Source organism: Pagrus pagrus, assembly GCF_965226575.1.
Source record: "Pagrus pagrus genome assembly, chromosome: 7".
Lineage (NCBI taxonomy): Eukaryota > Metazoa > Chordata > Actinopteri > Spariformes > Sparidae > Pagrus > Pagrus pagrus.
Window position 1 is genome coordinate 26,377,724 of NC_140191.1, and position 19,467 is coordinate 26,397,190.

General features: G+C 40.6%; 1 protein-coding gene across 2 annotated transcripts in view; it reads left to right on the top strand.

The window, feature by feature from the left end:
- Window positions 1–19,467, top strand: part of usp45 (ubiquitin specific peptidase 45) — a 38,228-nt gene that overhangs the window by 11,181 nt on the left and 7,580 nt on the right. For both annotated transcript variants that reach the window (XM_084358684.1, XM_084358685.1), the window contains exons 6-13: window positions 1,400–1,551; window positions 2,895–2,990; window positions 3,391–3,521; window positions 10,786–10,873; window positions 13,402–13,483; window positions 14,371–14,462; window positions 15,231–15,287; window positions 15,455–15,586. In XM_084358684.1, coding sequence (XP_084214810.1) covers window positions 1,400–1,551; window positions 2,895–2,990; window positions 3,391–3,521; window positions 10,786–10,873; window positions 13,402–13,483; window positions 14,371–14,462; window positions 15,231–15,287; window positions 15,455–15,586 — 830 coding nt within the window. The remainder of the gene's footprint in view (window positions 1–1,399; window positions 1,552–2,894; window positions 2,991–3,390; window positions 3,522–10,785; window positions 10,874–13,401; window positions 13,484–14,370; window positions 14,463–15,230; window positions 15,288–15,454; window positions 15,587–19,467) is intronic.

Below are 19,467 nucleotides of genomic sequence, written 5' to 3' on the forward strand. Positions count from 1 at the left end.
TACAATTAATGTGTTGTGCACAAGGAGTGGTTCTGTAAATTTAATATGTGGAAAGGCAAGGCCATTTGTGTGTTGAGGGAGAGCGGTGAGAGTAAAGGTTCAGGTTTTTATAATGATGGTTTACAGTTCAATTGAATTTCCTTAGTTTGGATATCAGCGGGTTCAGGCCAGTGACCTTTCTGCTAGCCTGCTCTCTTGGCTGGCTTACATGGGTGAAGTACGCGTGTTTAGTAGATTTCTCTGCAGCCTATAGGCCTTAAGGTACTGCCATCTGTCCCTGTACAAATGTGTCATTTCGCACAGGTATGTCTTGTAATCCTCGTACAACAAAGGATCTTATAGTTTCATTTAGTAGAAAACTCATTCAGTCCTTTTAGAAAAGGATTGCACTTTCTCTCCGCTCCACCAACAGAGAGCAACAGTAGCTAATGGAAGTTTAGAAATGGAGTCCGAAATAAACTAACTACGGGCATCCAGCCGAACACAGAAGTTCCACAAAGCCCCTTTAATTGTACTTGGGTGCGCCGTGAATTTATAAACTGTTACAGTATGGGCAAGGTGTTGCTTGTTACTTGTTTGAACAAAGCTTTAATCTTGCTGATAGATAATGATTTTGACTGAATACACTTAATTTCTTTTAGAAAGCTGTTCATGGAGGCTTGACCATCCTCTGCTGTAATCTCCTTTTTCAGGATTAATTATTAGTTGGCAAATCAGGAGCTACTTACTCGAATCAAATACATGTTATTAATATTGATGTCATCATGGTGTTGGCTTTGTTGTTAGCTGTTGGCACGTAATCAGCTCACAGCTACCTACTGTAGTCTGTCCCCAGCAGACTATCTGTATGTCACTGTTAGATTCTGACCATCTGTGTCGGAGTTTCTGTTTAAGGTTAATTTTCATTGATGATCAGGAGGAACAGCTGGCTCCGGAGAGCCATCTCTCCAACCCCAGCCCCCTCCCCTCCCTCACTAACCAGCGGAAACTTCTACAGCTGTCATCTGCTTTCCCAAATGACCCAGCTTTCCTTCCAGCTGCCATCCCAGCACCCTGCTCCCAGCCCCAGTCTTGCTTCAAGGCTAAGTCCATTTTTTTCTGGATCCTACCACAATCCAAATTTTAATGGAGGCCGAAATTTTCCAGCTGCAAGGACGACATCCACCCTCAGTCACAACCAAGTCGCAACCCAGCCACCACCTCAGCTGTGTCTTTAAGCTTGGCTGCCAAGTTTTAGTACCAAACATAACCACAAAGTAAAAAAAATCAGAATTTAGTAACAGAATCTTCATCATGTGTCTGTATTTTCCAATTATAAATCTTGAATTTACTGAAATACATTGTTTCTGAGTTTTTACTGCTTTGCATCACTGACCTGTTTTGCTTGTCTGTGTTTCAGGAGCAGCACCCAAAATCATCAAGTTGCAAGAGGAACCATCAGATTACACCGACCTGCCCAAAGGCAAGAGTCCAGCCGTCAACAGCACCCTGGTTCCTGTCAAAGGCATAAATAACCTTGGTAACACCTGCTTTTTCAACGCTGTTATGCAGGTTGGTATAATTATGAGTTGGTTCAAACCTAAATCTGAACTGTGCCTTATCTGTGTGCCTCAATACTGTTAGGGAAGAAACCAAGCTTGTATTTAAGCTAGTGCAGGATGCATGTTCTCTACCTTGAAGTTATTGTTAACAAAAAACATGTGATTGGTTCTATTCCTCAGAAAATAATGGAAGTAGGTGTGATAAAAGGTGTTGTCATTATAAATCTGAAGCACAGTCACATTATTTTAAAGTGCATTTCTTTTACCGCAGATGGCCTTCTTACAAGTCTTTGCTTCTTCTCAAGAGACCTTGTGATAGAATGGAAATCATTGGGCATGACAATATGAATATTTATACTTTTACAATGTGTTAATACTTCACAAGTGCTACTTCTTAGGTGTCTGACCTATAGGAAATCAGATTACAGTCTTACAATGACTGAGTATAAACAGGATAGTCCTTGAGGTCATTTTGAAGTATATTCAATGCAGCAGGAAATGCAGTGCCGGGACACATTCACCTACCCACACACGAGTGGCACTCAGTTGGTGCAGAGCATGCTCACTATACAACAAAGCTATAGAGCCTCCCCAGTCTTTCTCTGGTCGTGTCATGGTGACTGCAAACTGACATGCCTCTTCAACAATGAAGCTGTTTTTTTCCGCCATTTTGTTAATCACCCTCAGGGCCTTCCTCATTGATTGAAATTTGAGTGAGCGCGCTTTACATGCTTTTCCTTCCCTCTCCCTGTCTGTTTGTATTGTCTCCTTGAAAATTGCAATCTTTCTGGTGAAAACACATAATTGTCAGAGGATGAGCTGTGTCTGCGTTCACAATGCCAGTTCCATTGTGTGTTTTCCATAGCAACTGTCTTCATTGCCAGGATGTGACAAAACAAATATCTCTTGAAATGGAAGGAAAAGATGTTTCTCTAACATGAAGGGACAATGACTGCTTCAGGCTACGTCCTCACCAAGGATCTTCTCCACATTTCAAGCTCACAGATCATAGATAGATTTGAAAGGCTCTTTCAGAATAATCAACTTGCCACAAGTTTCCTAAATTCTACTAAAATTGAGATAACTTTTCACAAGGGTATTTTAATTGACCACATTGAATTGTCACAAGCTGAGTGTGAATACAGTTTCATACCTTTGAATGATTCATTTAGTGAATAATAAAATCAGTGTACACGACCGGTTTAATGATCCATTGATTTTGTGAATAGTATTTAGCTGCTTTGCATTTGTTGATTTTATGGCTTATCTGAACAATACCTTTACACAATGTCATTCAGTGAATGGATTTATGGTTATTGAAGCAATCTTAAAATAATTCTGTTTTCCCCACAGAACCTGTCTCAGACACACATGCTCATTGACCTCATCCAGGAAGTGAAGGAGAAAGGGTACAAACTGAGGATCTGCCCCCCTGTCGAGACCAATCTGGTGCAGTTTTATGTCCATCTCTTCCACTTTCCTAAAGTTGTATTAATCTCTAAACTAAACAAAAGTAGGAACAAATACAAATTACATTGCTTTTGAAATGATCATCGTAATGCTGTCTGACTCACTGTTCCCCGTTGTATCTGTAGCATTCATTAGATGAGTGTCAGACCACTTAGAAAATAAACAAAAAATGTATAGTTTTAATGAGTTACCACAGTGAATAACTGAAAATTGATTTTCGCAATGTCATTCTTTGATATATTTTGGCAACTTTCAGTAAGCAAATACACAATAAATGTGCTTTGGTGGAAGTTAGGTGGATAAGTGTAGCCTGTTTTGTTCATGTGTTCAAAATTTGGGAAAAAGTGTCTTATTTTTATTTGATCTCCTCACATTCCAGAGTCCACTGACAGTAACGCTGCCCAGTCCAGAGCCCCTGACTGCAGCCATGTTTCTCTTCCTTCAGAGCATGAAAGAGCCAGGCAAAGGCCCAATCAATCCCAAGATCCTGTTCAACCAGCTCTGCCAGAAGTAAGGCGCTTCTTTATATCAACTGTCATACATTCACCCACGATGTTACACCGACATCAGACTCTGTATAGACAGATATTTTATCCTAGGAGCATTGAAGTTGTCAGATTGTGCCTTAATTGTAAGTATTGTGGTTCTTCCTCATCACAGCTGCAGTTTATAACACAGGAGCCACAGCTTTCACCTGCTTTCATTCCCTCAATACTGTAGTGACCACTTTAACCAGCCAGATCCAGGTAGCACCTGGTCCCAGCTGAATGCCTTTCTAAGCTCAACATACACAAAACACACCAAAGGCACTGTACCTTTTTAAATGTGTAGCAGCAGCTAGCTATTTTTCTTTCTGATACTTGCCACACTGCTGTGCCACCTGTGTCATATTTGCTCCAGAGCCAAGGTCTAACAGGCTGTGTTGTGTGACAGGCAGAAACAGCCTCACATTTGTGAACTGAGCAGTTGTTTTGTTCTCTTTTATGAATAGTGTGAATGTTTGGTTGGCTGGGTTCTTGTTTGAGCATGGTGCACTGCTGGTTGGGTCCACCTCGTGTATGTGTATGTGAGTGGGGGGGTCCTGCACTGTTTAGTAGTGCAGGTGGGTGACCAGAGAATTTGACGTTGGATGACTGAGTACATCTCTGGTGCGGCTTTGACAGTTATTCTGGTACCTAGCTTTCATCAGAAACTGTGTGTGTGTGTGTGTGTGTGTGTGTGTGTGTGTGTGTGTGTGTGTGTGTGTGTGTGTGTGTGTGTGTGTGTGTGTGTGTGTGTGTGTGTGTGTGTGTGTGTGTGTGTGTGGTTGCCACCTCACCTGGTACCACCTCAGCCTGCAACACGCATGCAGACAATTGTGCATTCAGACAGCAAATATTGCATACACCTTTATGCATTCATACGTGTCTAATATCAAGTAGGGCTAATCCATTCCACTGACATGCATTTGAATAGAGAAATAGGACTTCAAGCCTCAGCACCCATTACCCATATGGTACACTCATACCACAAGTGAACTTTTATTAAGGTCTGTATGCATTGGTTTTGTGCAAAAAGTTGGGCTGCAACCAACGATTATTTTCATTATCAAATATTTTGCTAATTATTTTCACAATGAATTAATTAACCGTTTAGTCTATAAAATGTAAAAAAAAAATTCCCAGAACCAAAAGTGACGTCTTCAAATAGCTTCTTCTGTCCAACCAAAAGTCTAAAACCCAAAGACTCTTCATTTACTATTAAAGATGACAAAGAAAGCAGCAAATCCTGACATTTAAGAAGCGGGAACCAACTGCTGTTTAACAAATCAATGAATCACATAATCGTTGAAACTCAATCAAACAATGTTCATGTAACAAACAGTTGAAAACAATAGCACAGCCCTCCTAAAAATTCAGAGCCTTTTTTCTATTAAAAACATAGTTCCATAGCTATAGAGCTGAATCAGTTTGTCAAGTAACAAAAATATCAATCAGAAACAATTTTGATTAAAAAAAACATTAGAGTGAAAGGACCAAAAAAAAAACACGTTGATCAATTACACCAATTTTATTTACTTTAATCTTCACAGGAGCTGCACTCTTGTAGGTATAAATGTCGGTGATGAAATTCTTTTAGCATCTTATTACAAGAATTCATAACTGGTGGCTTTGTTCTGTGTGACCTTGTTAATTCATTGAAAAGAGCACCTGATTCCAAGTAGTAGTAAGTATTAAGACCGAAAAGATACCAGCAAATATCAAATTCAACAAAGTTGGTGTGCTAAAAAGGCTGCGTCAGATCAAAAGCTTTGACTGTGAAAGTACCAAGGAATCAATATTGAGTATTGAGTTAGAAGCTCAAGCATCGTTCATGCAGTTATTAGGTCTGAAGAGACTCACAAGAAGTCATACAGGTGAGAAGCCAGTCAGTCACAGTGCTTACATTTTGTCTGTGTCTTTTACTGCATATGATAATTCATACTCAGAAAGTAGAACTTAAGTGACATTCATTACAAGATGATTACTAGTTAAAACATTTCAAAATGGACCTGTATTGTTTTGCATTTTGTGACTTCAGATCAAATAGAATTTTTAAGACGGTTTATTAAAAAAAGTGTTTGAATATTGTCTCTTTCTCGAGAACCCAAAATCGTGCATCGTCTCATCTCGCTGAGCTGTATCGTCACACTCCTAGTGTTTTCTGAGTGTTTTCTTACTTTTACACTAGTTGACAAGTCTGAGCTAACTTCCATTTAAAAGTCAGGAAAATTACTCTTTAGGAACATCCCTATAGAGAACTGGAGATTTATTGCATTTTCAAGGTCTTATTCACTCACATCTTCCCTCTAACATCCACAACGTGTGCGTTATTGCAGTAGCACTTCTTCCACACAGCAATTCACCTGCATTCAGTCAGGTCTAAAGCTTTGAGCCGAAAGGGCAGGGTCAAGAACTGCTCCTGTATACTGGGACATTTTTCTCCAGTTTAGTGGCCTCTATGAGGGATACACTCTGCGTATCTAGCCTATCATCCTCACCTGTCACTGCAAGCTCTTGCCATTCAAAGAGGTTTGGGTCTGCCCTTGGCCTGTGGGGACTGAGAGTGCTTTTCCATTTCTCTGCCACTGTCTTTCCTTGTATGTTTGTGTTGACAGGCAGGTTAATAAGGCTTTCTGACCCAGATCGGGGCCAGTTAGAGTGTTTTTGTGCCACACTGAAGGCCTACTTAGCCCTGTTTTGTGTGAGCGTTTGTGTGTTTTCACATGTGTGTACACACATGCATTTGACCTCAACCAGCTGAGTATCCCACTGCCTGACTCTCCTGCCAGCGCAAGGGGTCTGGTCTGGGCTTGGACCAGTGCCAAGCTATGTGGGTTGGATGGTCAGCACCACACTCTGTATCTGGTGCCAGAGAGGGTCCCAGCTTGTACCCACACCTAGTTTTACTACACAGTTATTCAGTGGTGGCAAGACAGGGAAAATGTCACTTAATTAATGACTTAAATATGTATCCACTTCCCACAGGGACATTGGTTTTTATAAAGTTTTTCAACTTATTTTGTCAATCTAAAGCATTATAAAGAACTATTTATTGAGAGTTTTAAGACTTATTATCACTATCGGTCTACTGGGATGCTCTCTCTCTGCATGTCTAATAAATAAGCCGGACAAAAAGGCCACGAGAGGCATTCGTTTTCACCTGCTTCTTTCAAGAACTGATTCAATTTTGAGGACAGCCACTGGACACTTTCTTGTACTGCAAAAAAAAGGAATTATCCTGGCTGTCTTCTCCATCCATGTGCTGTGAATAAATACCACAGCTTTCAAATGTTGTTCAGAAGCCTTTATGAGAAGCCTATATCCCTGATAGAAATAGCAGAGGACAACAATGGATTCCATCTAGTGCTCTGGCATGCAGGACACAAACACACATCTGCAGTGACACACAATGCACACGCAGAGATGCAGGGCTGGCATACAGGTCTGCTCAGGATGAAGACCTCTTTCAGGTCAAAGAAAAGAAGCAGATGTTCATAGTTAATTTAAAAAAATAATACAAATATTGCCCCGTGCACATATGAGGAGCCAAGAACTTTAGTCCGAGGATTCAAACTTTATACTTATGATTAGGTAATAATAATAGTCCTGAAAATAAGGATGTTGATGGTGGCTTTATGTCCAACACAGGAAAATAAAACCTGTGCAAATGAGCACAAGTTGTTTACAAATACACCATGGCAAAGGTGGACTTTTTAAAAAAAAATGTATGTATTCTTTCCTCAACATGTGTAAATTGCAGCATAAGACACACATTTCCACAGGAAAATATGTCAGCAGAACCGAAACGGTTATTACATCTGTCCCCTGAAAAAATAGAATACAATAACACCAGATAATCATATTTTTGTACAGTGTGGTTAAATAACAGTGATCTGCAGTATGATAGATTATGTTTTTATGGTGTTGGGATGTGGTCTACATACTATACCTTATTGAAGCCCGACAAGTACTGGATATTAGTCGTGAATGCTGCTGCCAAAATTAGGGAGACATTTTTTGATCCCTCAAAATTGGTCATCAAAGACAAAAATAAATTTAAAAAAAATAATTATTTTAAAAAATAAATAAAGAAATAAAATGAACAAGTAGAAAATAAAAATCTCTTCAAGGTGTTTTCACGGACCTTTCTGAGGGTCTGAAGCAGTGTTAATTTTGTCGGCTATTTTTCAGTTTAGTTTTAGTCTTAATCTTGTGTCAAATGCCCTTATTAGTTTTAGTCATATTTAGTCAGCTTGTATTCTTTTTTGTTTAGTCACATTTTAGTCGATGAAAAGTCTTGGCATTTTAGTCTAGTTTTAGTCAAAGAAAATCCAAAGTATTTTAGTATAGTTTTAGTCAGTAGTCTTTTTTTAGTCTTTGAAAGCAGATTGACAGTAATGTTAATCACAATTAATCTAGTCAAACCAATAGATTCATTTTAGTCTTTTTCTCACTCATCTCACAAGATTTATGTCATTATTACCTGATGAAGTAGCTCCACATGTTGAATGATTAGGAATGCTACATTGCGCAACACGCCGGAGAGTAGAGGAGCAGCTGCAAAGACACGTGTTGCTGCTTTCTGTCGGCCCGTGCCACACCGATGTGAACCAAAAACACTGCTGACGTGATGTCTGAAGTAAGATAGGTTGCCAAAGATCCCACCAAATTTTATTTTTTTAAGCAGGTAAATCGACCCAGATGAAGCTACGACATCTCAGGAATAATACGTTTTATCAGGCAGGAATACATTTATTGAAACATGGGTTAACACTTGAAATTACTCTGTAGCAAGTTTCACCAGAGAAGCTCTGTTTGTACTCGCCGCACTTAGCACAGAGCCCCGGTGTTGTGTGTGCTCCTCACTCAGGCACACACACACACACACCCCTGGCAGCAGCGCAGGAGGAGAAAAAAACTGACGCGCATCCAGTGAAGGCACTTTTTGGATTGTAATTTAAAAGTCTGTGACGAAAAAAGAAAGAGACATTTTATTAAGTTTTTATTTGATTAAGTAGATTTCGTCTCCTCTTTTTTCGTCAACAAAAAATGCGTGTTAATTTCGTCACAGTCAGTGTTTAAGGGCATTGATTTTGTCTCGTCTTCGTCTCGTTTTTGTCATGAAAAAAAACATCGTTGACGAATATTTTTCGTCTCGTCTCATCTGACGAAATTAACACTGGTCTGAAGGACAACATTTTGATTAAAAATCTGTTCATTTTAATGTATTCATATGCCACTGACTTACAGGCATTGGAATACACCAACACCTCATGTTACAACATGCATAAGTATGACTTCACCAGTATTTTCTACAAGGTGAAATTTGACTATGACATTATTATTATTGTTAGTGACTGATCGGAGGATCATGCAGAATGATCCTCCAAACAGTGGTACTGTATTCCAAAAACACTTGGTAGCCAGGGTGAGAGGTGGTTTATATTATTTTTGGTACAATCAGCCAAGCAATGCAAGAAACAAAAGTCAAATATGTATGACTATTATTTTGTAAAGCCCTCTATATCTGTACATACACACATTCTTTAAAGAACATATTGTAAATGATTGAGTCATATTTCTACTTTTATGCCAATGTGTGAGTGAATGCTGGATTAATGTTATTATGTTAACTGTGTGCGGGTGCATTGTGTTGCGCATACATGTGTGTGTTTGTGGGGGGAGCTTGTGTGGCCTTGTGTCTGGTACTAACTCATCCGGCTATTAATTGTGTTAGCACCGCAGCTGTTTGCAATGGCCAGATTGAGAGCAGCGCTACAGGGCCCTTCTGCTTCTCTCCACTGGGATGAGCTTCCAGACCTTGTCATTCCCACTGATCCCAACCAAGCTTTTCATTTTTTTTTTTCTCTACCCTGTCCGGCGTCTGTCTCTCACTCTTTTACTGTCTCACTCACTTCCTTCTCTATTTCACTTTATATTTCTCTCTCTCTGCCTCTCTCTTGGGACATCAACAGACTAGTTAGCAGAACAACAGGGGGAACATTTCTTCACATGCTGTTCACTTTTAGGGCTGGCGAGTAAATGACATATGTGCTCTCTACCATCCTCAGCCCTCCACCCACCCTTCCCCATGTGTCTGCACGAAATGGGCATAAGTGACAGAGATCATGCATGTGAGGGTGGGGGCGGGGTGACTTTAGGCTCCTCCAGACCTCCTGGTTATGACCTGTGTTGAGGGCAGGTGGTTGGCCATCTCTTCCCTAACCACGGACATCTATTCATGGGCCACATGGCAGCTTGTCTCAGAGCGAGGGGCATTTTAAGTGTATTCTTCCAATAAGTAGAAATATGAATGGCCTTAAAGATTAGCTGCAAAGCCTTGCAGCCAGATTGTTCTTCCACTCTAAAAAAAACCCTGAAATGGCTATGTGTGTATTATAACTATGATAAGTATTAATAAGTCATTATCAGGTTGGTACCAGCGATCTGCTGTTTCAAAGAATTTGTGGCTTAAAGTCATTTAAAAACACCTCGTCAAACAAAGGAAGATTCCACCGGTGTAAACCTTGGAAGTACCAGTTAAGGATTCCCATAGTACCACTAAAGGAGTTAACTCATCACCGCAAAACTCCCCCCTCCGAACACCCTCCATGTTTGACTTTTCTCAAACCAGTGGTCTCTCTGTGTGTTGTGCCTGTCGGACCAACCTGTCCTGTGGTTATGTGGCTGGCTTGGCCCAACAGGTTGCAGTGGCTCTAGCCTTGGCTGCCCATCTGCCCCTGGCATCTGTCCTCACATCTGCTTCACCATGGACAGCCAGGGGACGGACCCAAGGAGAGCCTCCCCTCTAACCACTCTGGCATCAGTGTGCAGGATATATATCCTCCAAAAATGCCAAAACAAAGTTTCACAAAATTTCAAGCAGATGAATTGACTTCCACAATGGGAGAGCTGTTGTTTGACTGCTGACTTATATTTTATTTATACTCACTTTCTTGGAATGTCTCCCATTTAAGAGTTCCTACCAGCATAAATTATGAATTTTGTGGATGAACATTTGAGTAGTTTTGGGTTTTTTTCTTGAACTTAAATATTCAGTCCCGCCATAATGTAAGTCTATTATCACACATATTGTTCAAATGTAACCTTGTTAGATGATTGTAGGCAAAGACTTCTGTGTTTACTTGTAAGTAGGTGGTCGTCCTTTCTCAACTGTATTCTGCTTCCTTTCACCTTTGCATAAGATTCTGTCCTTCTACTGTTCTTGACTTATCAGTGTTTCTCTTTCCTAGGGCCCCACGCTTTAAGGGCTACCAACAACAAGACAGCCAGGAGCTTCTGCACTATCTAATGGACTCGATACGAGTAGAGGAAACTAAGGTGAGCTTATTCCTCAGCAATACACAAATACATCTGTATTTTGACAACCTATAATAGCTTTAAACCCACATGCTTTGTCCATAGTATTTGTTGGGGATCTTTTGTTATATTCTTGCAAGTTTGCCAAATTTTGCTTTTTTGTTCAAACCTGCACAAAGTAGCCCCTGTACTTATGGTATTTGTGGTTTCTTTACAAATGCATTTGAATATTTGCTAGAAGAAAATGTGCAAAAAATGAGGACACAGTATGCACATGTTTAGTCACGTTAAAACAACACTACCTGGCTATCATTCTTAGCCACAATTATGCTAATAAGCCCCTTATACTTTACTGGAAGTACATGCTAACTTAGCATTTAGCTCAAAGTACACGGCTTCAGATTCTTAGTTTGTTTTCTTCTATTTGATTTAGCAAATTGTATTTTGTTTTTGAATTTTAAAAGATCTGGATTTCTGTAAAATACATTGTGTTTAATGGACTACTTTGAACAAATAATAAAAAGTTAATAAAGCAAGGGCTGTTCACTGTAGTATTAATGCTTATATTTGAAATTAATCTTTAATTTGATAGTAGCACCCATAACAGAATTATCTAAGACCCATTACTGGCATTCCGGGTTTGTTAATTATGGTACGTGGTGAAGTCATTTTTTGGTCAGTGGCATTTTATACTGTAGCTAAGTAAATATCTTACTAAATTAAAATCCATCCTCGACAAGTGTAGTCAGAATGGAAGACATGCAGCTGTGGGTTTGTGGTTGCCTGTGTGCTCTCACATAACCTGATATCTTCTTTTTGATTGGCTAGCCAGTTTTTGTGTTTTAACCTTATGGTGCCATGTTTTTGGCAAGTACAGAGAACCCCCCCCAAAAAAAAACCTTCGCAGGGCAATTAGGAGACCCCACAGCAGCCCTTTGCAGGGCTGAGCTGCCCCCCGTGGCCCACCAGTGGCTACGTGAACCAAGGAGGAGAAGTTAGCGGGTGTGTTTAGTGGTCAGCCCCAGACCCAAGAGGGGGCCACGGGCTGGGCTCCCCTGCTCTCATTCAAACTTGTGAACGCTGACAGTTGTGCCACTTAGGGGACTTGCAAGTGGCACGACCAGCATCATTGTGTGATCTTGGGAAACCCACAGCTGCTGAATGAGCTCCAGGGCCGTCCCATTGTGCTTGAGGGTCACCCACAGCCCCTCCTATACACACAAACACACACACACAAACACACACACACACACTCATCAGCCCGTCTCCCAATCCAATCAAGGAGGTAAAGAGGGAGGGGGTACACCCTCTCCTATTCATTCACTCAGAAACTCATTTATCCTGCCAAGCACATTCAGAGATACAGTGTTGTATTAGCCTACATTATTGAATGCATTTTTAAATGAATGCAAATATTAATCCTGTTTGTAACTTTCCTATCAAGATGTAATTGGATTTGGAAGTTTTATTAGTGTAGCTTCTTCAAGCACAGAACACATTTTTTCCAGAATATTTAAACCAAGTGAGCCTGAAAAAACCCTTTCACTTTGAAAAGGTACGTTTGAATAACTCAAATACTGTACAAATCATATAAACACATTGTCCCGTGTGTGTGTTCTTATATACGTGTGTGTGTGTGTGTGTGTGTGTGTGTGTGTGTGTGTGTGTGTGTGTCAGAGAAGGACACTGGTATTTTTGCAGTGGGTGCCACCAACCTTTTAGAGGCCCTAAGTGTTTGTGTTGATTGGCCATTAGTATCAGAGATCTGAATATGCTAATTTGGCCCCAGTCAATTATCACCAATTAGCTGAGACGGTAGGTATTACTCTCTCAGGGCATGGACTGTCCTTCTTCGCCCTGTCTTCATTTTAGTTTCCACCCTGTACCCTTGTACCAGCAACCCTCTCCACCCCCCCTTTCCCCCCTCATCCCCCAACCCACCCCCTCCCTCAGCCCATCCTGTGTGGGACAGTGCACGCTGTTACATTTGGGAGGGGAAGAGGGAGGATGGGGGTTACTGGTGATTAATTAGTAGGAGAGCCTCAGCCTGGTTTGACTGTGCTGACTGAGTGGGGTGCAGGCTGGCCAGACTGGGATTAACAGGACTTTTTGACCTAAATAGCCAGTCCAGTGCGTGGGTCCTGGGACAATGGGGGTGACTGGTCTCGTCCACAGACATAGACCATGGCCAATTATCTATTGATTGGTGCTTTACTGTGGTTGTGCCTCTTCACAGCTCTCACCAACACACTCACTGACCATGTCACCTTCAATAAGAGCGCCCTGTCAAGAACTTCTACACACACACACAAACATGCACAGTTAATTAGGAGATTTTAATGTTTTTAGACAAGCACAATAATTATTTTACACTAATGATGCTTATAATAGGTTTACCTGTCAAACTGAGCTGTAGGCTAGAATTTGATATTTCACTAATGGATGTAATGGACAGAATTCAAGAAAACAAATCTTTTTTATTTCACATTTTATTTTGCATCTAGAAATATCACTGTACATCTGAATTGTTGTGTGTTTTGTGTTTCCAGAGGGTGAAAGCAGGAATTCTGAAGGCTTTCAACAATCCCACAGAGAAGACAGCAGATGAGGACACCAAACGCCAAGTCAAAGGTTCACATGCTGGCTGCACTAGATTGCCAAGATGGCCAAGATCAATAGTCCCATCTTGTGGCAGTTAATGGAAGTACAGCTCAGATACTAATCAGGCAAAGGGTAGTTTGATGGAAGAGAGAGAACAATGTATAGTCTTTAGATAAACCTACAGTGTTACCTGCATATATTCATTCATATTGTTAACACTGATGGCTCTGTCTCTTGATTTAATAGCCTGTGTTTCACCTTTAACATTTAGACCAAATCAGGCGTTGCTGCGAAACACCAAATTGGCAGCCTTGCGGTGAAAAGTTAAAGCAGAATTAACGCAGAATTAACGTAGAAACGCAACCCGAATCCACGGCTGTGGCTTGGCATACCACTTCAATACTTTTATAAGAAGAGCTGCTTCATGCGACACATTCAGTATCAGGGCGAAACAGATGAAAGTCACACATACAAACCAAATGGCTCTGAGTTTCTAATATGTTGCTTGGTGCCCAAACCAACATCATGCTGTCATGAGACATGGAGAAGGCCTCTCTGGAAAGTAGGCAGAGGCGGAGGCAGACCAAACAATGATACTCTTCTAGTTGTGTCCTCCCACACCGCCGCACAACCCTGTTCTAATCGCGGCAACGCCTGATTTGGTCTGAATACAGTTTAGACTTGCTTGACAATTAATGTCATCTTAATGTCAGAAAAGTCATTCTGCATCTGCACTTTTTTATTCAATAGTCTTGGTTAATGCAATAGAACACAATACAGTATAATACAATAATATTAGCTTTTGGCCTTCAGTGGAGATATAATAGTGACCAGAATTGTTTAGTGGAATGAATTCTATTGATGATATAATTCACCTATGCAATCAATTAAAAATGGATGTCTCTCTTTCCAATTAGCATACGGGAAGGAAGGTGTGAGGATGAACTTTGTTGACCGCATCTTTGTGGGCGAGCTGACCAACACAATTATGTGTGAGGAGTGTGAGCATGTAAGTGCATGAATGTGGACTATAGCAAAGGATCTGAATAGTCAGAGTGAACCACTCAGCATAGCTCAATGGGTTGCCCTCAGTGGAGTACATATGAAGCACAATGGAGTGCGCAAACTTTTTTTACCCAACCTTATTATGCGACAGCAGTTACTTCTGAATACTTGTGTAACCCAAGTAAACTTTGTTGTGAAACCTTCACCACTTTTTCTCAATCTTTCATTTTATTTTCCTACTGAAGGAAATACAATAGATTGTCAGCAGCTTTCCAGCTACACTGTTATTCTCCATCGGGTATACTTGTCACAGGCCTGAAGTGAAGCTAACAGACATTTAGTTACAATTTCTGTTCTAGCTGTCACATCCAGGGAACATTTTTTTACTTAAAAACCCACAACCAAAGGATGACGATTTACTGAAGTTAGATAAAACAGAAGTCAACCTCGGAAAAAAAACAGAAAAGCACTTCAAGGACCAGCTCAAAACACCAACGGCTTGCAGCAGGCATTTACAATAAAATGTGGGAGCTCAGAGTTGTTAACAAAGCAACTGGCACTATGAAAACTAAAGAATATCCTTGAAAGTAGAGAGCACCAGGTGTGGGGCTGGAGAGGAAAAATCAAAGAATCAACTGCTTCCCAGATCTTTTCTTAGACTTGTTGAAAATAGACGTTTATTCTTAACAAATGGCTTTGATTATGACTATTAAGGAAGCTGATGAATATACTGTACATGCTGAAACGGACTTTCATGTGATTTAACTTTCAGATCTCCACAGTGAAGGAGGCTTTCATAGACATCTCTTTACCAATCATAGAGGAGAGGGTGAGATACTACAAATGTTGATTAAAGAATCAGTGCAAATAATATTAAAAGATGACGGTTTCTTTTTTTTTCTTTTTTTTTCTTTCAGGAGAAAAAGCTAGTAATTACCACATCATATTATTTATGGTTCCCCTTAGAATTGCTGATGTTTTATTTGTTGTGCTTAGATATCAAAACCATCCAACCCTGGTAGGCTGGGGAAGGGCAGCCGGGAGCAGGACACCCACGTGACTCACAGTGACCAGGTCCTATCTGCAGTTCACTCTGTCAACAGAAACACCAGGAAGCTGAGTGGACAGGTAGGGATGTACTGTATATGAAGTATGTGATAGTAAATACATATTTTTGCATATACAATATACAATATACAATTAATACAATGAAAACGAAGGACATAGTTTGATGATGCTGTGAAGCAGTGTGGGATCATGGGAGTTGTCTTCATTGTTAAACAAGCGCCACGCAATACCATACAGTGTGAATCAAGCAGAAATGTTTATGGACAAGGTCATATATAAAAGTTTCACTCCAGTTATGTTCAGTGTTTCTCAGTCTCACTCTCGCCATGCCTAAAAAAGTATTGTTGCTATTGTAGCTTTGAAAAGTCTCTCCTCAGAACCACGTGCTACTTTAAAATGATGAACGTAGGGCTGCAGCTATCGAATATTTTTAGAATCGAGTATTCTACCGATTATCGCATCGATTAATCGAGTAATCTAATAAAAAATAATTTTGCATTATTAAACAACAATACCAAATAATGCATAACGAAAATGACAGGCCTGTTAAATAGACCAAGCAATTGGCTTTTATTCCTGAAAAAAACGCACAGGTATTTATTCCAACTCCAACTCTTGGCTCCAAAACTAAGCCCAATTATTGCAACTTAGCCATTTAGTGCATTTAAGTATCAACTGACCTTGCAGAAACAAATAAATAACAATATAGTAATGTCAACTTACTGTGAAACATGTATAACATGTAAAACTATGAAATACAACTAAAGGCTCTTTGGCCTTAGTTTTGTCTTCTTAAGACAAAAGAGAAAAAGGATTGTATCTCCTGCAACAACCCATCTGAGAATAAAGAATTAACAAAAATGTAAGAATAAAAAATAACAAAAGAGGTATACAATTTATAAAAAAATAAATGTATATAAATAATAATTCCAGGCCATTTGGTTTTAGTAGCTGTAATCACAAAACAAACTTCCAAAGGTACCCAGATGAGGTAGAGAGAGAGAGAGAGAGAGTGTATACCCTTCACACTTTAATTAGCACACATGTACACCAAACAAAAAAATGGTAAAATATTCACTTGTTTCATTGGCTTCAAGAAAGCTTACGACTCTATTTGGCATGAAGGGCTCTATTACAGGCTTCTACACTGTGGTATAGGGGGCAAAATGTACGATCTGGTTAAATCAATGTATTTGGAAAATATGTATGCTGCTAAAATTGGAGACAAACAAACTGAATTCTTCACCCAGAGAAGAGGTGTACGCCAGGGCTGCAATTTAAGTCCGACTCTATTTAAAGGAGCAAAAAGCGAAATCATTTCACCGCTAGGTTTGCTGTTGAGCACTGCCTGTAGACCAAAACAAAGTGTGCCATTAGCCACACCTCCCTCTGCCTCTGCTCGACAATGACAAATGACAATGACAATATTTCCTTCTTAGCAACGACTTTTTAGCAAACCCCCAGCTGGATTGGAGGTTCAGTGATCAAGTTGTTAGAGCTGGTAGAAGCACTGCATAGCTGTGAGTTGCTCCAGTTGCCGATTGCAGCTGACTGCTATCGGCTGATTGGGCTAGAGCCATGGCCGGATCCTGGCTAGTGCTAGCACCGGGAGCTAATGCTAACGTTCCTACTCTTCTCCGTGAGTGAGACCGATGTTTCAGCCTGGTGTGACAGCCCGTGAGCCCCCCAGGTTGTCCGCCAGGCAAAATTTTACAATGCTAATTGAAATGTTAGCTGCCTGTCGGGCTACTCACCAAACACAACCGTAACGCCTGACCCATTGCTGAGGACCGAGCAATATAGCGGCAAGTGTGTAAAGTTACTGTAACACAGACAATAAAACAGACATTTGACTTTATGGTGTTACTTGCCTGTCAAGAAGAAGAAGAGCCAGCTCCGAGTCCAGCTGTAACCCCATTAGCTCTCGTAGCTCCCTCCACCTCGGAAACGCCAGGCCAATGTTAATTCTGGTTTTATCCCTTTCTTTATCGGACAATTTCTTTGCCAATGACCGTTTTTTTTTTTTAGTCTGCTCCTGCTCGTCTTCATTGGAAGGTTTTGTTCCGCTGTCTGCCATTGCAGTTCGAAAATGCTGCCGCTGCCGCTGTCACTACTCACTGGCTGTCGCGTTTTACAGGGAGGGAGGAGGCGGAGTTTCACATGAACGCACATGAACGCACATGAACGCGCGGCCGGACCGGCTTGTAAACATGAGGCTGGAGATCAACACAGAGAGCGGGTGTGTGACGTCATCCTATACTCCAGATGAAATTACACCTCTCGTTCTCCATGTAGCGATTTTTTAATTCCTTCAGTCTTAAATAATGCATTTCCGCTTATTGCTCCTTTAATGTGTATATAAATGGACTTGCTGTTGAGTTAGATCAATGTGCTGCTCCTGGCCTCTCCCTCCTAGATAGAGAGGTGAAGTCTGTTTTATGCTGATGACCTTGTTCTACTGTCTCCTACTGAACAAGGACTACAGCAACAGCTGGACATAGTAGAAAAGTACTGTCAGAACTGGGCCCTGGCAGTAAATATGAAGAAAACTAATGTCATGATCTTTCAAAAACGCCCCAGATGTCAGGAGAACAAACACCAATTTACCATAAATAATCATATCATTGAACATAGCATGAGTTATACCTACCTTGGTATAACCATTACATCATCAGGGAGTTTCAACATGGCAGTGAATGCACTAAAAGAAAAAGCTCGAAGAGCCCTACATGCAATTAAGAGAAAATTGTATAATTTCCAAATTCCAGTCAAAATCTGGCTTAAAATATTTGATAGTGTCATCCGGCCCATTGTGCTGTACGGTAGTAAAGTATGGGGTCCACTCAGTCATCAGAGCTATACCTGTTGGGACAAACATCCAACAGAGTCGTTACATGCAGAATTCTGCAGACACATTTTACACGTACAAAGAAACACACCACCAATGCATGTAGAGCAGAATTAGGCAGATACCCACTGATAATTAACATTCAAAAGAGAACGCTCAACTTTTTTAACCACCTGAAATCCAGCCCCCGAGACACCCTCCACTCCAAAGCCCTCCAAACTCAAGAGCTGAGCCCAGAAAAGAGTCCCCTATGTCAGTTGGTACTGAGGCTAACTGCCCCCTCTCAGACACAGTCCGACCAGCCTCACAACAACACTGCTCTCCAAAACACCAGCAAATTATAACACAATGTAAAGAAACCTATCTGGAACATTGGAAAGAAGAAACTAAAAGCCAAAGTAGATTTGAATGTTATCTAGTCCTAAAAAGAGATTATAAATGAGCAGAATATCTCTCTACTGTCAGAGATAGAAAGCAAAGACAGATCCTCACCAAGTACAGGCTCAGTGACCACAAACTGACAATCCAAACAGGAAGACACAAACAATCATGGCAACCAAAAGAAAACAGAACATGTGGTCACTGCTCGACAGGTGAGGTTGAGACAGAGATGCACTTTCTCCTACAATGTAAAACATTCAACGAAACCAGGAACATTTATTTTAATAAATTCAATTTGGTAATCTCAGAGTTCAAAGAGCTAAACGACAAATCAAAATTAAAAATACTCCTTGGAGAGGGAGATAGGGCATACCTTGCTGCCCAATATGTGTCAACATGCCACAACCTGAGGGACAGTGAATGAACGACACACACACACACACACACACACACACACACACACACACACACACACACACACGCACACTGTATATATAGTTAATGTAAATCAATCTTGGTGTTGTGTTTGTGTTGTTATTTGTTGTGCTTTGGCAAAATTGTTGTTAAACTTTCCTGCCAATAAAGCCCCCTTTGAATATGAATTGAATTTAATTGAGTGTGTGTGTGTGTGTGTGTGTGTGTGTGTGTGTGTGTGTGTGTGTGGAAAGGAGTTATTAGGTGTAGGCTATTAATCTCTTGCAATTTAACACAA